Source organism: Corvus brachyrhynchos, unplaced genomic scaffold (assembly GCF_000691975.1).
Source record: "Corvus brachyrhynchos isolate BGI_N302 unplaced genomic scaffold, ASM69197v1 scaffold14, whole genome shotgun sequence".
In the NCBI taxonomy this organism is placed as follows: domain Eukaryota; kingdom Metazoa; phylum Chordata; class Aves; order Passeriformes; family Corvidae; genus Corvus; species Corvus brachyrhynchos.
Window position 1 is genome coordinate 11,202,663 of NW_008239110.1, and position 19,430 is coordinate 11,222,092.

At 36.1% G+C, this 19,430-nt stretch overlaps 1 protein-coding gene across 2 annotated transcripts in view; it reads right to left on the bottom strand.

Annotated features, from left to right (window-relative positions):
• Window positions 1-524: 524 nt before the first annotated feature.
• GOPC (golgi associated PDZ and coiled-coil motif containing) overlaps window positions 525-19,430 on the bottom strand; it is a 28,656-nt gene continuing 9,750 nt past the window's right edge. The window contains exons 2-9 of one of the 2 annotated variants that reach the window (XM_008637793.2): window positions 14,291-14,455; window positions 11,991-12,014; window positions 8,594-8,769; window positions 8,156-8,321; window positions 6,828-6,923; window positions 5,904-6,068; window positions 5,045-5,225; window positions 525-4,518 (exon numbers count right to left, since the gene is read on the bottom strand). In XM_008637793.2, coding sequence (XP_008636015.1) covers window positions 4,400-4,518; window positions 5,045-5,225; window positions 5,904-6,068; window positions 6,828-6,923; window positions 8,156-8,321; window positions 8,594-8,769; window positions 11,991-12,014; window positions 14,291-14,455 — 1,092 coding nt within the window. In that variant the 3' untranslated portion in view covers window positions 525-4,399. The remainder of the gene's footprint in view (window positions 4,519-5,044; window positions 5,226-5,903; window positions 6,069-6,827; window positions 6,924-8,155; window positions 8,322-8,593; window positions 8,770-11,990; window positions 12,015-14,290; window positions 14,456-19,430) is intronic. The other variant, XM_017739649.1, reaches the window with a different exon arrangement.

Genomic DNA, 19,430 nt, shown 5'->3' on the forward strand with positions numbered 1-19,430 from the left:
AGGACACTGGGACACAAAGAAATTTTGAATTATCTTCTTCGACCTCAGGTGACACAAAGAAATAATTTTGTTTCTCCTCTTTCTATCATCTTCATTCATAGCTGCCTCTATTCCTCTGCTTGTTTTACAACAACTCAAGCAAGATCTCTCTCCTTTCCCTCTTCCTTCCATCTGCTGAAGTCACCCATATCTAAACCCTCCTAAAAATTTTAGAGCTAAAAAATAAGTAGTTAACAGTTCCAGCCCTCACCAATTGTACATTCTACATCTTTTCATCCAACATGACTCAGCTGTGTCTATTGAGACAGTTCCTACGCTCACAGTTTACTGCCCTCTGCTTACACACTCCCAATAAATCCTTAAGCACTACCATAATTATACTACTACCAGTTACCACACCACTGCCTTTCACTTGAGCTCTCTGCTCATTCAGAGAAACGTGATGCTTTAGGGCAAGACAACCACTCAAGTATAGGTGAGAGATGATTTCTTCTAAAATACAATTTAAAACACAAAACAGATGCTCAATCTGAACAAAAAGACTTTAATATCAGGACTAAAAGTTTTAACTTACAAAGGCAAGTGTTTTGTAACTTCAGTGGAAAAGTAAGAGTATTTCAGAATGCATGGAAAACAAACACCAACCAAAAAAAAAGAGATAATGGGCAGTTTCCCCAATTTTACTCAAGTGACGTAACCCTTTGACAGGTCTGGGTCCTTACAGCTCTTCCTAGTCAACGGCTTCAGAATATTTATGGTGTTATTATACAGTCAGACACTGCAAATTTTTTTTTTTTTTGAACTGAAAAACATTCACAAGGAAATGCATCTCAATGAAATTTGAGACATATTCTGTAACTGTGTCTTTCAAAAAATGTAATTTGCTCTTAACCATTGCTGGCCAAGACTGGATTAGAGTCAAACTTCACATTATACTGGTTTGGTTTCCCCCGTATTATTTCCTTTTTGGCCAGGGTGGACTACATGCTTAACAAAGGACACACATAGGGTTGGGTCTCTTCTACATATAAAAACAGAAGAAAATGAAATACAACTCTCAATTAGGTGCAGAAATCACTGCAATGCAGAAGAGTATATTTATTTACAGGCTAATAAAAATATATTATATTCAGCTTAGCTAGGTGAATGCATGTTTTGCAAAATGTTCTATCTACTACAGAAACGAGAGTAACCCATGATGTAATTATGTTTGGATAAATACAATAAATATCTGAATTTTGTTTGATACAACTGTGGATTAACATATATTTAGACGGATACAAACCCTCTTCATTGCCAAGAATACACTTCTACAAAGGAAATACTACATACAACCTTTGATCACAGTTAAATTTATTGCCATAAAGCACTTTCCTTATCTTACATGCTTTTAATTAACATTGGTCCCAGATGCCAACAAACACTGCCCACCTTTAGCTTAAAATACAATTGTCTTACTGAAGATTTTAATAGGAATTATATACCAAAAAAAAAAAATTGCAAAATTACTTTTAGAATATTATTTTATTTTTTTAAGTAAAAATATATATACACTTGCAAGTAAACTGTTTTACACTTTAAAAAATAAAAATGAAGTCTGAACACTGACTTTCCTCAGAAATTCTTCCAAGTCTAACTCGTTCAACCTCTGGGAATCAGCAGGACTGAGTCTTCCAGTTACTGACAAAGGGGAGAATACACATTTGTCCATTGAACCTGGAAATCTCAACTTGCAAAACTTTTCTCAGTTTAAATATTAATCTCTAAGCATTTCAGTATGATCGCAAATAAACCAGTACGTTAAATCAGCTGGTAAGAAGTACAGAGTACGTGGAGACAGACTGTAGTGTCTGAGCAAAATCCTCCCATCCGGGGCTTCCTAAACAAAGATTATAAAAACTGCAGGGAAGGAAATCTGGTGATAATTTACTACTACCTGATGTGTCTACTCCGAGTCATTTTCCTCAGCAATTGTTCCTTCTGTTGATCTCATACAGAGATAAAAATAATAAGAGCAGAGAAAAGGTCCAGCAGAGGAAGAAAAGAGCACAGCATCACATGGAACTGGCAGATGAGGAATGTTAGGAAAATAATGCTAGAAACATTCTTCCACTTCAGGCTAAAACTGATCAAATGCATTGTACAGAAAACACAGTGTGCCAAGAAGTAACGAAGAACAAATAAATTAAAATTTTCACTTTTCCCTCAAATAAAGGGAAACTGTACAGGCAAATTGAATGTCTTTTAAAAAAATTCCAAGACTAGTTGGACAAGTCTATCTTCTTAGAACTGCAGAAAGACTTCACACGGTGATGATTTTCAAAGACAAGACGACCACTACCTAGCTTTCAACTATCCCTTCCTGACAGAGAGGACATTGAGTGTTCCAGGCCACAGACAGTTTCAGAGTGCACTCTGCTTGAGTAGCTGTGGGAAAAACACAAATCTGGATGCAAAAGTTCTGGCAGTGGATTCATCTGCTAACACACAGCCAATGTGTCCTCAAGTTTCTGAAGCTTCGGAAAAAGAAACATGCCTGGGGACCTGTTTCTTCTTCACACAGCTTTATTTTTAAATACTAGTTTCTGTTCAGTGAAAACTGTACAGCCTTGACTATTTTAAAAACCTTCAACAGTATGCTGTATGACAAACACTAGTATAAAAAATGAACCAAATAATGTTACTCCACTGAGTAAGTGGAACTCATGCACGCACGCACACACACAAAATGATCATGTAAGTAGCGAAGTTAAGGGATTTATAAATAGCAAAATTTTTGAATAAAGTATATACATTTTTAGGCTTTTTCTATAAACATATATATATAGTGCTCCTAGGAGAGACAAAGTAACTGTGTTCTACATCACAACTTAGAACGTACGATTAATTGATGCTATTCTAAAGGCCTTTGAGGTTTTTTCTTATGAATTTATACCCTACACAGTTAACACTTGCAAAGATGTCTTTTCACATTAGGTCCTCTTTCAATATACAAAACCATTTCACATTACAGTTCAACAGCCTGCAGAGCAGCGAACAGAAAAGATGGCACTGCATGCTGAAATAACAAGTGCGATGACAACGAAGAGCTTGTCTGTAGAGTGTGCTACACTTCACCAAGAGAGCTACAAATGGAGCATGAGAAACTGCTCAAGACACCATCCTCAACCTCCCCCGTCTGCAGCCCTGCCAGGGGCCTTTAGATGCACACCAATAAAAAACTATTTGAAGATACACCGCTCTCACAAAGGAAGTAACATTTTGCTTCAACAGTAAGACAATTATAGGTTAATAGGACTGCCATAACATAACACAGACAGGGCCAGGCACTGTATGATTCTGAGAACCTCCTGTAAAGTACTGTGCACTCAACTTCTACTTCTTTAAGGATTATTTTAATGTGAAATGAGTATGTTCAGTACCTATCAAAAGCACTCATCATTTCACAAGGTCAAGCTAATGATGACCAACTCAAACAACTCTGCATTGGCAGTAACCACATCCATTCAAAAACAAACACAAAACTGATGATGCTCAGAAAAAAATACCAAAGGGTCCACATTAATTGTGAGTAATTTTTCAACTAATTTCACTTTTAAAACCCCATACTACTCTGTTTAACTACTTTTGGAGCAAGTTTTAAATGGAACAAATGGTGGTGAATTTAAATAAAAACAAAAAATCCAAAAACCTCACTCATGAGATTTATCATGGGCTGAAGGATCATGATTAGCAAGCATTCCACTGCTTATGTGGGGTTTGATAGTCTTTGCTCAAATAAAAGCTCTGGTGTTTTTTTAAAACTACAGGTTTTTTTTAAACTGTAATTTTTTAATTTTAAAAATGAAAAAAAATTTTAAAAAGAAAGTGTTTTTTTAAAATTACAGTTTAAAAATCCTAAATACAAAACACATGGATGCAATGGAACAAGTCTTCCCCCCATCTGTCTAGGGTTAAAGCATGTTCCACACCAAACTGAACATCAGTTGTCACTTTAAAACATCCAAGGGTCAAAACTGGGCTGGTCACGAATTATTCTGCTTCCTTAGGGACATCAATGAGATTAAAAGTGGAACGTACTGAGGTTATCCATTTTAGAAATCCCAAGCTTTGGTGGGATTACTCTTTTATTATTAAAAGAAATTCATTTCACATGCTGTGTGTTAGATAACTTCTGTGTGTCACGCAAAAGACAGTTTTCCACATTTAGAATTGCTCACAACGAAGCCCTGAGGTAACCGCCTTTTTTCCAGGCAACAGTAATACAGTTCCTTTTGACATTTAATCATCCTTTTACAACCTACACTAGTATATGCAACTTTAAGCAGTCAATATTGATTATCAATTGTTCCCAAAGATGGGATCTGTCCAGGTTTGTGGATTTTTTGATTGTTTGTTTTTAGGATAAAGACTCAGCAGAACGGGCTAATTTGGGTGCAGTGTCTTCTAATGAAGCTTCAACTGAATTCCCCAGGTCTCCATTTTCATGTCCATCAATACCTGGCTTCTTATCAAACACTGCAAGTTAAAAATAAAAATTATTTAAGGAAAAAAGCAATCTTGGGAAGGACAGATCAGTGATCCTTGTTTCAAAAACTGGAATGTTTGCTGAAATCACTACTAAAATTAAAGCTAACAGGTTTTTAGCAGAACGTAGTATTGCGGGACAAAGGGAACTGTTTCTTTACTTTTCTGATTTAAAAAAATGTATCTGAAGTAGCCAACAACATGAAGTGTTAAGGGGAATTAATAACTCCCAGTTCAGAGGTTGGAAAAGGTAAGAATAAATTTGAATTTCAACCTTTGGGAAAAGATGACCATGAAAAAAGTTCGTAAGTTAATTCAGTTAATTCAGTTGTACCTAAGTAAACCAGGCCAACCAGTGAGGGACCAACCAGATGAACTGACAGTCTATTAGTAGGTTAATTGAACTGACAGCAGAGATTAATTTTACAATGAATATAAAAACAGTATTTTCCAGAAATTGGTTTGCATATTGAGACTTCAGAATTAAACTGCATGTAACACATTTTAGAAGATTTACCTTGTGAGGGTTTGACATCCACATTTGCATCTTTTCTATTAGAACTTGAATTTGCACCTTCTTCCAATTCATCAAGATATAAACGGTAACGGTGTCCACTCTCATCCTCATATTCTACGTTTTCATCATCCGAATCAACTTCCGGAGCAACGTACACTACTTCAAATTCGATTTCGCCTCTCTAAAATGCAGTGGTAAATACAAATTTACTTACTGCTGCACAGCTACCCAGCAGGATTACCAAGATGAGATAGGTTACTAAAACAATTACATTTTACTGTTGTGAACACATTTACAGCTGTGTTGAGTATTTTGGATAGGTATCTGAGTTAAGTTTTTACTGACTAAAGTAGTACAGCTCTATAGCTAAGCTTTACCAAAACTGCCCGAATTTCTTACATGTCAGTACATTTCAAACAGTGATTTCTAAAGAGGAAGTTTCCTGATAAATTAAGCACAGCTTTTAACTGTCTGAAAATGGGAAGCAAGGCAGGAAGAAGATTCTAGACCACAAAGCACTTGAGAAACATTGTTTGGCTGGAGCTGTTCCGTCATAAGAGTAAAGTGTATGTCACTAAATAGTTATTTCTGTGGGACAATATAATAAAATTATTTCCGCCAGCATTACTGAATAATGATTAGCCAATACATGTGTTTAACTGAACCACCACTGACCCAGCATTTTTCTCCGTAAGTTGCAAAACATAAGAGGATTAAGTGTAAGGTGATAGAGCCTCAAGAATCACTGTACCTTAGCGTTACACTGTACTTAACAGCAAACACTAAAATTCAAGGTAATTCAACAGGCAGAACACAGGGAGCACCTAAACGTGCCTATGGATAACAGGTCCAAACTGACCTGTTGGGAAAGAATAGTTACAGCTTCTTTATGTTTGGCATCTCTTAGATTAACTCCATTTACTGCCAGAATAGCGTCACCAACATGCAGTCCTCCACATCGATCAGCAGGCTGCCCAGGATGGATTTCAGAGATCAGTATTGGAACACCATGCTCCTTCCCACCCTATTACAAAAAAAAAAAAAAAAGCAAATTTTCATTAACTGAGATGCCTTTTAACATAAAATTGACATTTGGATAGTAGTTCCTAAAGTGCTTATTTCAACTTCTATTTTAGAAAATTAGAAATCATTCTTCAAACAAAGAATGTTTAAGAATGTGTGAGCTGCTTCCCTTAATTCTTCTCCCCACAGAAGAATGGAAAATTTCAAGTATGTACTTAGAGTTAAAGAAGACAATTCTGAATACTAATAAAACTATAAAATCATATACAAACTAATGAAAAGTAGAAAACCTCATTAAAAAAGGCATATCAGGCACCATATTGACTTGTAAGAAACAGTATTAATATTTAGAATAAAAGTATAATAGTCAAAATTTTCCAAATTTGTTGTAAAAAGTTTATACAGCTTGCCAATACAGATACTTAAAAAAAAAGTTACAATCACAACAGATAATCTTTGGAGGTCAGGTCTCAGACTGTCTCTGCTCTTCTAAATACTTACACCTGGAATTACCACTGGTTAATCTGCTGAAGTGTCTATACCCTACACTTAAGTCAAAATCGTAAGCTTAACATAAAGTAGCAATTATCTATTTCATAATCTATCAAAATGAGTCTTGAAGCCCTCTGACCATAGTTATGGATTTCAGTATGCTTTTTTCATGTGTTCTAACAACACATTTACTGATCCACATAGTTTACAGAAGTAGGAATACAAATTTGCTGCTACTGTGTCATAGAAAATAAATGCAAATATTTACTGTGATTGAAATTCCTAGTCCTTCATGGTCTTCTTTAACTAGCAAAACTTTTCTGATTGGACCAACACCTTGACTCTTCTTTAAGGCATCAGGATCCTAGTTTGATAAAAAACAAACATAGCACAAACATAAATGTGTGAACCAAAACTGATGCATTTCAGCATTTGGGGTTTTTGTAATTATATACAGGCAGTGTTATGAGTAACAGAGTTTTAGACTAGCTCCAGGCAGGACAAACTTACAGTGCCCCTTTACAGAAAATGTATGAAATCAGAAAAGATTCCTCATTATGCACCCCTGATGAGAATAATTATTTAACTTACTTCAGTGCTGATTAATACACAACAGAGAATTTAACTTCAAAAGAAGAAAATCAGCCACATATTAAAACTATTAAGGGACTACATGAGAAGCGCTGATCACTGCTGAAATGTAATATGATGTAAACTCATCTTAAAAGTAACCAAATGACAGAAGATGATGTAATACACTCCCAAGGAAGAGGTTGCTTGCTCGAGTTTATTTTTATTGTAATAAAAATAAACCACACCAAAAGCCATTGAACACAAATCTAAAAGAGAGGCTAAATAAATTAAGGTTTGTTTTCCCTTGTGTTAAGTCACTGACGCCATTATGCATATCCTTAGAATCACAAATACACATATTTGTCCACCAATGTTTTACATGCAATTAGCAACATAAGAAGTAAGATCCATCTGACCAACTAAGGTATTTAGAACAGATCAAAGCAAAGCACTTTACTGAAAATGTTTGGGTTTATGCACTGAACATTGGGGTGATTAACAGGACATGTGCCAAGTTTGGTGAGTTCTACCAAAGACACTCACAGTGAAATGCTGTTTAAAGGTTTTGTTCTAAGAAGTACCTTTAGGAGGAAAAGAAAACAACTTACAAATACTTATTTTACAGAGTGTCAATTTATATGGCCTTTTAAAAAAAGAAATTAAAAACCATTTCAGTTCAAGCTAATCCTAAAAACTTTATTCTTGGTTTTTGTAAATAAGCTAGATCCACATTTTGAAGCCTAGGTTACAAAATTCTGCTGTTAAAGTTGTATTTGTACACATAAACATACATATTTATATCAGAGGTTCAATTTCCTAGGTAAGTCAAAGGAATTGTATCATCTTCTGTGGTCATTTAGAGGGATCTGCTAGTCAGCATGGAATTGTCCTTCAGCATATAAAGGAAAAACATATTTATAAGTGACATTTGAAAAAAACACAGTACAGAAGTGAAAACAATCACAAAGATGAAGTAACTCATGTCTAGAAATCATGAAGGAATGGCTCATCTTTTCAACTTACATGTCCTGGTGGTGCTTGCATTGGTCGTTTGAGGTCATTCCGACCTCGACAAGCTCTAATAACAGTTTTGTGACGGTGAAGGTGTATTTCTGCTTCCAGCTGATTCCACAGCTTGTCGTGAGCAGGGCCTTTCATATCTCGGCCCAGTAACTGAATCTGCTGGACCCTACATAGTGACAAAGAGAGTAACACAATGCTGTATGACAACTGAAAGAGCAATGCACTCTAAGACTCATACACTTCATGTGGCTACCGCACATGGTCATGCAGCAATCAGTGCAAGAACCCCAGGGATTTTTACTTCTTCCTTTTGTTAATTAACTGGAAACATGAGACTTTTCCTACTTAGTCTTAACCTTGAACCTGCCTCTGGGGATGCAAAGGAAGGAAACAACAACAAACATCTCATGCTAAGGGACATGGATTGACTTCACATACCTTCCAGCTAGCTCCTTATCTAAATACTTGGCTGCCAATCTTGCTCCATAAACCTCAGCCTGAAGCACAGCTATGTGTCTACGGAGGGCTTCATTCTCCTTCCTCAGCAACTTCACCTCAGCCTCCAGTTGAGCTTCTTTCACTTTTTCCTTCTTGTTAGCTTCAAGTTCTCTCTCCTTTATAATGACAAAAAACAAAACAAAACAAAACCAAACAAGAAAAAAATGTTAAAAAGCTTTTATCCGAGTTAGTAATGAAAGAGCACTTACTGTTTCTGCATACACAATCTGAAATTATCCTCCTGTGTACAAGACATGCATGCAAGGAAAGAAATAAAAAAGAAAGCAGGGACTCTGGCACTACAGCTAGTGGTTTGCATACTATCCTATGCAAAGGTGGCAAAATTTAAGTAGCCTGAATATCATCCGTACATTTTCTTGTCTTGAAAATGGGAGATTCAAAGTTAAACAATACTATTTTTAAAACAGAAGAGGAACTATGAAGACACTAAATATTTCAATTTAACCAAATTCTTTAACTATTATGATGATGATGACATGGAAACATAAGTCCATATGTCCTTAAAATGACAATTATTTTCACGCAAACAACCAAGAAATGTCCAGCCAGAGACATTTCCAGATTCTGAAGACCATATAAATAAAGCCAGGGATTCTACACATGAAGATGCCCACCCTGACAAACCTAAAAGAAAATTAGTGCAAAATAGCTCTGTTAAAAAATAATCAACCAACCAACCAACCAAAACAAAAACAAAACCCACACTAAAACCACACTTTAGGCAAGCTATCTCCCTGTGCCTTACCCTCTGAAAATGGAATTATGGAAATCTAAATTAGTCCCACATTGCTCCATCCCAAATGTACAGAAACTGCATAGTCATTACCTGTTCTAATACCCACAGTACTGGTGCAAAAGGAATTAGATTGCTAATCTACAAAATCTACTTTAAGGAGAGCATGCTTGATTACTTGTATCTTTTATATCTTGCTCTGCATCCCTTTTACAAAGTGGGGGAAAACTCCCACCACAAACCAGGAAAATAGTAGACACATGGTCTAATACTGTTTCCTTTCAAAAATGGCTGTCAGCTGAAACAGCAAAAAAAACTAAGTTCACCATAATGCATTTTTGAAGCTATCTGGAGTACCCAAAAAACCCCTTTCTCTGTACCTGTACCAATTACATTGTTAAACAAACAAAGGAAGTGCTACCAGAGAAGCAACAGGACAGATAGGAAATTTTACAGAACTGGCAAGACAAATCTGTTATCGAATTGTGAATATGCTAGTCACTATTCCAAGCCTGGATATAAAACCATTAATATGGTCAATATTGCCACATTTGAGAAATTAAACAAGGCTGGTCCTTCCAAATGGAGTTATTTTCACAATAGATATATGGAAGTATTTATTGACTTTGCCAGAAAGTCAGCTCTGAATTTGACAGACTCTACTATCTCCCTCATCTGTTAAATACTTCTATCAGTTAGAAGAATAGAGTACACACCTATGTACATGTTGGTCAAGAATTGCCCAGCACAGTGCTCAGGAGGAGCAGCTCAAAGATTACTTGAAATCCCTGGCACTTCACTTCCTGCCCTTCCCATGATGACCCACCTCCAGATCAAGTCTGGCCCATACGCGTGTTAGAACACACGTCACACAGAGCCAGTTCTGGTCTCTGGCCTTTGAGTTGGGGCTCTCTTGTGAGAATAGCAGCAAATCTCTTTCTGAACTGCAGGAACACTACTAAGCCAAGAATTTTGACCAATCTACATTTCAAGAATAGGAGTTTCTAAGATTATACCAATTCTTTCTATTATTATTTTGGTCTTGAGCTATTTTAATTACAAGAATTCAAGAGTGCCACCATGCTTGAGGAGTAGGAAGGGTCACAGCTCAGACATAACACCTGTTTTACAGTAGCTGCAAAGCCCATATAGAGATACACTGATCCTGTTAGCTCTGTTCCTATTGTCACTAATGCATTAATGTGCTCTAAACAGTACAGGCTCCCTGTCTGTTCACTTTTCGAACATCTTTTATTTGACAAATATAAAAAGACAAAGACTAGAATTTAAGACAGACATATTCCAACCTCCCTCAGACAAGTGAATTGCTGAAGTGATCAAAGGTTCTTGATTACACCAGCAAATTTCATGCAGCACATTTTACAGTATTTGTACAAAGCAGCCATCTTAAACGCCCTCCAGACTCAGATTTTCCACTGATTTTCTCTGAATTTGGTTTGCCATTTAAATTAAAAAGGAAGCCAGATGTTACATTTCTAATAAAATCACTTTTAGTCATGCATTTTAAATGTTACACCTAAAATACAAGACAAATGCAGTCCCATAGAAGTTTTTTCTTCCTTTTTTCTCCATTATTATGATTGCTGTTCTGTGACTGAGGTGGAAAATTACACCCAGAAGCTGATCTTCTATGGACTGTCTCCAACTGATCACCACATGAATTAAAAAAAAAATTAAAAGGTTTTCAATACAGAATCTCTGAAGATGTACTGAAAGAGCATGTACTATTTTGAGTGACTGTCAAAAGACTTGACAAAAGTCTCAAAAATGTTTAAAGAAATCAAGGAACTTAAGTTATAGAAGTTTCATTCCCTCCAGTGTTCATAGTATGGCATAGGTTCTGAAAACAAAAAACGTATTTTCTGTTGGTAATATTAAAAAAAAAACAAACACAGGAAGGTTGAAGACTAAAGCTTAGTTACCAGCTATCCTGTGGCTTCAAAAAGCCAAATACTGAGTAACAATAATGAAGCATATAACATAATAGAAGTAGAAAAGCTGTTTAGAAACCTTTCAAGTCTATCACTGTGAAAAGATAAAAGTCAAGTTTGCTTTGTTTTTTCTTTGTATCTACGTATTATTGTGTTCATATGCTTTTGGCTGTTACACCAGCCAGTTAAATCATGCCCATGAAAAAATAAGAAAAGGGAAATAAAGGAAAAAGTGAAGCATTTTTAAAAAATACAACATGCAGAATACTTCATATTACACTCATAGATGTGTACAGTGTTCATGCTTTCAAAATTGTATAACACCTGAACATTTTTGGAGATACTGCCAGAACAATCTTTCAGAATGTCAGGTTGCCAGATATCACCCCAAACTAGCTGTAGCAATAATAAATAGAATACATACAGATTTAGGAAAGAGGGCACCACATCTAGAAAAGAAAAATCAAAATGCAAAGGAAGGAAATTCTTTACACAGCATCTTGCCAACTGTTGGGAAGAAGGAACAAGCCAGATCTGTTTTGCCAGTTTCTGAGGCCAACATATATATAAGCTGTTGCACAAAACAAAAGCGCTGCTTAAACATAAAAAAAATAGCAATCAGCATACTTACCATTTCATCCACAGAAAGGACAGACTTAAGACAGAAGAAAAGAGTTCCATAATTAGAGAAACAGGCAATAGGAACTTAAAGAAAATGCAACATAAATTACTTACTCCAAAAGGACTTCACCAGCACACTGTGTATTTCATTAGATGGCATAAAGAACAAGCACACTGCTACAATTTTATTTAGCAACAGTTTTGCTATTTTGCGGTGGAATTTATTAACAAACCTTGTTAAAAACTTAACCTTACTGTAGTATTGAAAACAATACTTTCTCCTAAAATATCAAGAATCTCCAAAAAGAATAGCAAGATAATATAATATACATGAAAGAACCACAGAAAAATCCATTCTATAACATTACACAGATAGTAGATTTTTTCCTTTCAGAAAGGACAACATAATATGAGTTAAGAGGGACATAAAGAACAGGCAGAAGTATCAGAAAAGACATCAAGTGCAAAAATGCAAAAAAAAAAAAAAAATTTCAACGAGGCAACTTCATACTCTCACGAAGAGTTATTATGAGTGCACTAAGAAAATTCACCACTCCTAAAAATGGATTTGGCCTAAACTACACAATTATCAATTTCTTAGCAATCTAAATATCTTAAAATGTCCTAGTTCACCACTATATACAATTTTACAGATTATAGAGTATACATTTATGCTAAGAGTCTAAAGAGTCTACATACAAGAGTGTCTGTCCCTCAAGAAAGCAGGAAGTCAACTAGTACAGAGCTTTATTTCCCCATTGCACATTCTGTTGACACAGTTCTTCTTTGCCCTCAGAGACCTTCTGACTGCCAGAAGGTCAGCACAACAGTTTTTATTTACCCAAACATCAGAGGTCCCATTTTATGGTCATTTAAGGGGCCTCAAAACTTTTGCTTGTTCTAGCTTTGCACACTTTCACAGCTTTCTTTATCTACAAGAGTTGAAAGTTGAGCTTCTGTCCATTAAAGCTTTGAATTCCCTAAAAACAAAGTAAAACAAACTCAAATCGCTAGTCCTCATATTTATAAAAAGGAAAAACTAAAGGAAATTAAGCAGGGAATATCAGTCTAAGCTGTTAATAAAGTTCAATTTCAACACAGATAAAACCTGAACCAATGTATGTAGAATGTATTTATTGTCACCTGTGGGAAGACTGCTGTCAGTAGCATGGAAATTTAATAGATCTTTAGAAATCATTTATAACAAGGTAAGAAGAAACAAAAAGCTTTAAAGTATTAGTCTCTGTGTTAGCCAGAAGTTAAACCTAACTAACAAAATTTGGGGACCAGAATCACTCACAGTGATGTGTTAACTTAAAAAGTTTGCTACATGTAAACCTGCAGTTTAACACTTACAAAATTTTGGAGTTATTTAACTAATGCTTATTTAAAAGCATCACGAGAATTATTTAGAGCTCTAAATAAACTTCACCATACTGTAGTTATAATTCAGTACAGAATAAATTATGTGTGGACAATCCAGAAAATGTTGCTCTTATACTGAATATACAGCCATGCAGCCCTAGAAAGACAGCTCTAATCAATTACAGCTTTTGAATCTGAAACACAAAAAAATTTGGGTTACTCCTGTTGTTCCGTGATTAGCCTAGACATCCTTTAAGACTTACAGTCTACTACTGTGTCTTATTGCACGTTAATTAACAGGACAAATTAGCAGAATAGACAAATGTTCCACACATGTTGGGAGTAGGTATTTGCAACCAAACTGCAAAGCAATTTTAGAAAATCAGAGCCTTTGATTCATGCCAACAGTTAGAAACCACATGTATACAACACTAGTCTTTTAATTTACAAAGTCATAGTATTAGAGCCTGAATCTGTGGAGTGGCTAGTAACAAGACAGTCTGTGCTCTGGCTATCAGTCAATGCCAATTAATAGCATAGATTAATTATTGTTAACTTTTGGTGGGCTTTATAAAGGTTTGAGTTTTAAAAAAGTGTGCCGTTTATTGAGTTCTTCTATTACAGACTTCTTCTATTATCTTTTGCAACTTCAGTCTTAAGAAAAGCTTTATAAATCACAAAAATATTTTCTTCTTTTACTTTGAGAAACAACTAAAAATGGTTTCTTTAAAAATAACTTCTTAAATCCTTATTCTTTAGTCTGATATTATTTATGTTATTTTTAATGGTTGCTAAAAACCAACTATAAATGTTACTGAGAAGCAAAAAAGTTAGTATTTTTAACATGATAATTTGTAATCAGCTTATTTACACCTTCCAAGGAAGAACTTCAGCCAGGAGAGGAAGAAGAATAATATAATCCCACATTCAAGCTGCCATACTCACCAGTTTTGCCTTAATAGCCCCAGAATCAACATTCTGACCAGTCTTGGCATGTAGCTGAAGCTGAACAGCGTGGAGCTGCAAAAGCTGATCGTGCACTTCCTTTTCCAATACTGCTTTCTCTGCCTGTGTTTCTGTCAGTTCAGACTTCAGATCAACCAACTGTGCCTGTGAAGATATAATCCATCATAGTAATGAGAGCAAAGATTAAATGGGGTCACCAGAACTGTGACACATAACTGCATTTGCTGGTACATGGATGCTGTACATGGTGGAATACAGGTTCAGAGTACCTGCTGTCACACATTCCTCTGCAGCCCAGCTTTAACTCTGCATCATTTGCAGGGTTTTCTCCCCAGCTGCCAAAATTCATGCACCCACAGAACAGGCCAGCAAACAACCACATTGCCAAAAGCAGCAACAGCTGAGCTTTCCCTCACACAGACAACCGCATGTGATGCTGATGTCCACTCCAAAACAAGGCAATGACATTAAACCTATGTAGGATTTACACCCTTACCAATGTAAACACAATTTTAAATTGTAGAATTATTAAATCTTACTGAAAAAAAATTGCTCAAAGCAAAATGACAATTATTTACCCAATGCTGAAGTCAAATAATCCTATTTACAGCTATTATCCACAGTTTAACTGAAATAGCAAATTAGTTGGGTAAACCAGAAGCCACTAATGCCCCTAAAATGCATATGTAAAAAACTGTAAATAAATATTAACTCTTGAAAAAGTGGTTTTGAAACATTTTAAAAACAATTTTCATGTAGGGTTTATACCTGGAATGAAAGAACAAATACTAACATGTTTACCAAGTTACTTGTTATCCTTAAGTTCAAGTAGCATTTTATAAGATAAGCTACATTTAGATAAGCTTTAAGGCTACTATTTGCCAAAAAAAAAAAAAAACAAACCAAACAGAATATGATGTCGGGGGATTTTTAGGTAAATTCCCACAGTATATTTTTGCATCCAAAAGATTTGGAAGTAAAGACCAAAATGAAGAAGTGACTAATTCTTTACAAAAGCCCTCTCATATTAAAGCGGGGTATTTTAGGTATTTTAACAACATTACACTAACATTCAAATTAACAGTGAATCTCAAGTTGCAAGGCAAAAAATGTCTGTATCTGTTAATGAAAAACAAGCAGGAAGGGTTTGACTGTCAGTGGGGAGTATTTACTGGGTACATAACTTAGATGGACGGCCTCCTCAAGGTTCAAGTAATTCAGAGATAAGCAAGCACTTCCAGAGGTGATTCAGAGCACCCAGAGTGTGCAACTGATGAGATGGATCAAGCCAACCTGCAGCGTGTGGCTGCCAAGAAGAACAATCTCCCTTCCAGGCTCTTGGCTATGCCCTTTAGTCCATATCTCTGGGACTGAACAGAGCAGGACTACCTCCCCCTGTCCCTTGACATGGAGCCTGAACAGATCAGGCCAGCAATTACTTTTTGCCAAAGAAACAGAGCTGCATGCATTTTCACCTTCCAACTGCCAGAACTGCAAAAAAACTTGAAAAATTTGTAAACCCTTGAAGAACTCTAAAGCAGAAATTGCCTTTTACAGAGTAAGATGATATTTTAAATACTACAGAGTCAAATAATTTCAGAGAAATGAGCTACTTACAAAGCTGCATTGTTGTCCCCAGTGACCAGCCATAGTTAAAATCTCTCTGCTGTGGTTTACCTACCCTCTAACAAAAGCAGACACACACCTGAACTAACACAGCAAATGAAAATATCACCAGCACAAAAGCTGATGACATAGTACAGAGCAGATAACAGAGACCTTAATAAAGAAGGCACAGTTTGACCCAGTCACAATTTCACATAATGTGTAACAATATTTTGTTATTATTACATACTGTGTATTATTAGATCCACTTTTAAAAAAATAAGATCTGTCTTGCTCCTTTCTAACAGCTAACATACTGACTTTTATTGCTTTTTTATATACACACATACTCTCTCATCCACTCTAATTCAAAAGACCTGTAGAATGGCAAAGTGGCAGAACAGTTAAAATAGACCAATTTAATATTGTCCAGCCTCATCTAGTAAAGAAGGGCAGTTGGAGTTCTGGTGGGAAGAAAAAACAAATTTATTTCCCTGTGCAAATTACAAAGCAGCAAGAATGATGGCCACCAGCTTTGCAGGGTGAATGATGCCCCAAAAGTATCACAAAAAAACTGTCAAACGCGCAATAAAAATTAAAAACAGTACTCTGCATGTAACCTACCATTTAAATTCATATCCTGCTGTTTTAGTCATAGAATCATTGAATCACAGAATGCCCTGGGTTAAAAGGGACCTTAAAAAGACCTGGTTCCAACCCCCCTGCCATGGACAAGGACACCTTGCACTACACCAGGTTGCTTGGAGTTCCATCCAACCTGGCCTTAAACACTTCCAGGAATGGGGCACTCTGGACAACCTGTTCCAGTGAGTCACCACCCTCACAATAAAGCATATTTTCCTATTATCTAATCTAAACCTACTCTCTTTCAGTTTGAAAACACTCCCCCTTGCTCTGTCACTACATACTCTTGTAAAAAGTCCCTCTCCCATCTTTCTTGTAGCCTCCCTCCAGGTACTGTAAGGTCTGGATAAATAAAGAGCACAAAATAAAAAAAGCAAAATAAGAAATGGTATAAGCATATATCATGGAATTAATCTGTTTACACATTATGAAAAGTCATAAATTTATGCCCAGGAACAGATGCAGGCACAAGAGTCACACCAAAATGCAAACACAGCAAGCTGCTTTCAAATCCTGTGATCTACTTCTATGAAGGCTGACAAATATTTACATTACTTCACAGAAGTCCTGCCATTCTCAGCTTGGCCAGCTCACCTAATTTTCCTTTATATTACTCTTACTAGGACTGGTTTTTTATCCAAATTCCCCCAATTTGTTATAAAGGAAACATATGGAAGGACTGTTGGAAATTCAACATCTCTACCTTCAATTTTGGAAGCTACTCAGTAAAAACCAGGGACAGGGCAGAGACAGCAGAGGAAATGATGAGCACAAACAAGCACTGTCAGTAAGGCCATTCCTCCCCAGAGCACCATTCACTGCATTAGGCAAGTGTTCTACAGAAAGAGATGGTACCAGATAATATAGTATTTCAATTTGTATAAACATAACAGGATAAACACAAGGATCAACTAGTGCTACAGAAGCAACTGTAGTAATCCTTCAATTTGGAGGTACTCTCCAACAAGACTGTCAAAAAAAGATGTCATTTATTTTGGTCGTCACCTGCAACTGCCCTACAACTTGCAGAGAAGTCAGCTGGGGGCAGAAGTTACAAACATCCACTCACAGGAGACCACTGAGCTTCATGGTAAGGTGAGCTCAGGAAGAGCCACCAAACAACAAATAGAGAACAGAAACTTTCACCGGGGAACAGTAAGGGGCAGAGGCTGAAGAGAAGGTAGTGTGTTTAATTTTGTAACATCCTTTTAACTGTAACTTGCTGATTGGGCTGAAAAAGGAACTCTTCTGGGCAGAATACAACTGTGCAGATCAGCAATTACCGCTCATTAGCAAGCACCACACTGCAAGGTTACACCTCAGCTTCTCTCTGCTCCCTCATTCATGTCCCTGCCCCAGCCAATGCACAGCAAACAGCACAACCAAACTGTGGTCACAGAAGTAGGATTTAATCATGAAAATCTACACCTAGACCTACCTGAATCAAGCAGGCAGGACATGAAGCTACTGCTTCAGATTATCAACACAGGCTACTTCTAACTTCTAAATAAAAGTCTACAATTCAAGTAAACTGGAGACCTTGGTAAAATTCATCAAATAGCAAAGCCCAGCATTTATCTTCCAAACAATCTAACACAGAGACAATACGAGAAAAATAGTTTTGAAAGGCTTACTAAATACTTGGTCAATTTTGGGGCATATTTTGCCATTTACCAAGGCTTTTTTTTTTTTCTCAGAGGTCTTACAGCTATGAAAATTAAACACCAATTTCAACAGAAATAACTCAAGAATTTATAAACTACCCTTTTTATTCCCATAGGAGATAAAAGAAAATAAATAATGGCATTAAGCAGTTAATATTTCTTCCATGGAAAATTCAAAAATTAAAAAAAAAAAAAAATACAAAAAAAACCCTCTAGGCAAAAGAGTCCAGACAATGTCCTATTTTTAATCAACAGTCCCTATTTCCTGTTCCAGTAGTTATGAATTATCAAAAAATTGAGTTTGTTACGAATTGTCTTATACTGAATATGTATTTTAAATTGGCAATATAATAAATGCTATCTTAAATGCTGGGGTTAATTGCATTTTTAGTCATGGAATACTTAAAGTCTTAAGTAGTGTTTTTCATCAGGAGTCTCAGAACAAAATGACATCATTTAAGCCTCTTCCAATTAATTTATATAGTATTTTTCATATGATGGTCTGAACTCTCATCTGTACATTTTTCATAGAAAAGTGACCATTAGTTATTCTAACAGAATAGTTAGAATAAATAACCAAAAATAACTTATTTCTATTAGATCTCAGACATACTCAAAGATCTTATACTAAGTTCATATATTGTGAAGAAAAAGAATGCGGACCTTGCCCTGAATAACTCACAACATAAATACATCAAGGAAAGAATGAATAAACGTAACAGAGAAGTACAAATACAGAGGTATCTGTATAGCAGTGCACAACAGGAAGCAGACAGATGCCATGCTAAAACCACAAGTTTGCTCATAAGCATCACTGCTTGAATGAGGCACTAGAAGATGGCAATATTACAACCTCTGAAGATCTAAAGCATCAGGGGGAACACACAGAAACTGAGAAAACTTCAGCATGTGGGATGATGGTGACTTACATACCACGGTGACAGGAATCAACCTCTCACTACTGACAGGGAAAGCAGTTGCAGGGGGGTGAGGGCCACACTGAGAGATGGTGGAGCTACATAAAGTAATGACAATGGGTTTAGCTTTGGGAAAAGCTTTGTCATTTTCTGAGCTATCATTGCAGCAATTTCTGCAATATAGATTAGAGTTTCATTTGAGCAAATCGGTGTAAAAGATGTCTATGACTTACACATTGTCCAGTTGTGAGCATTCAAAGTGGAGCCAGGCTGAATTGGAAAGCTGGG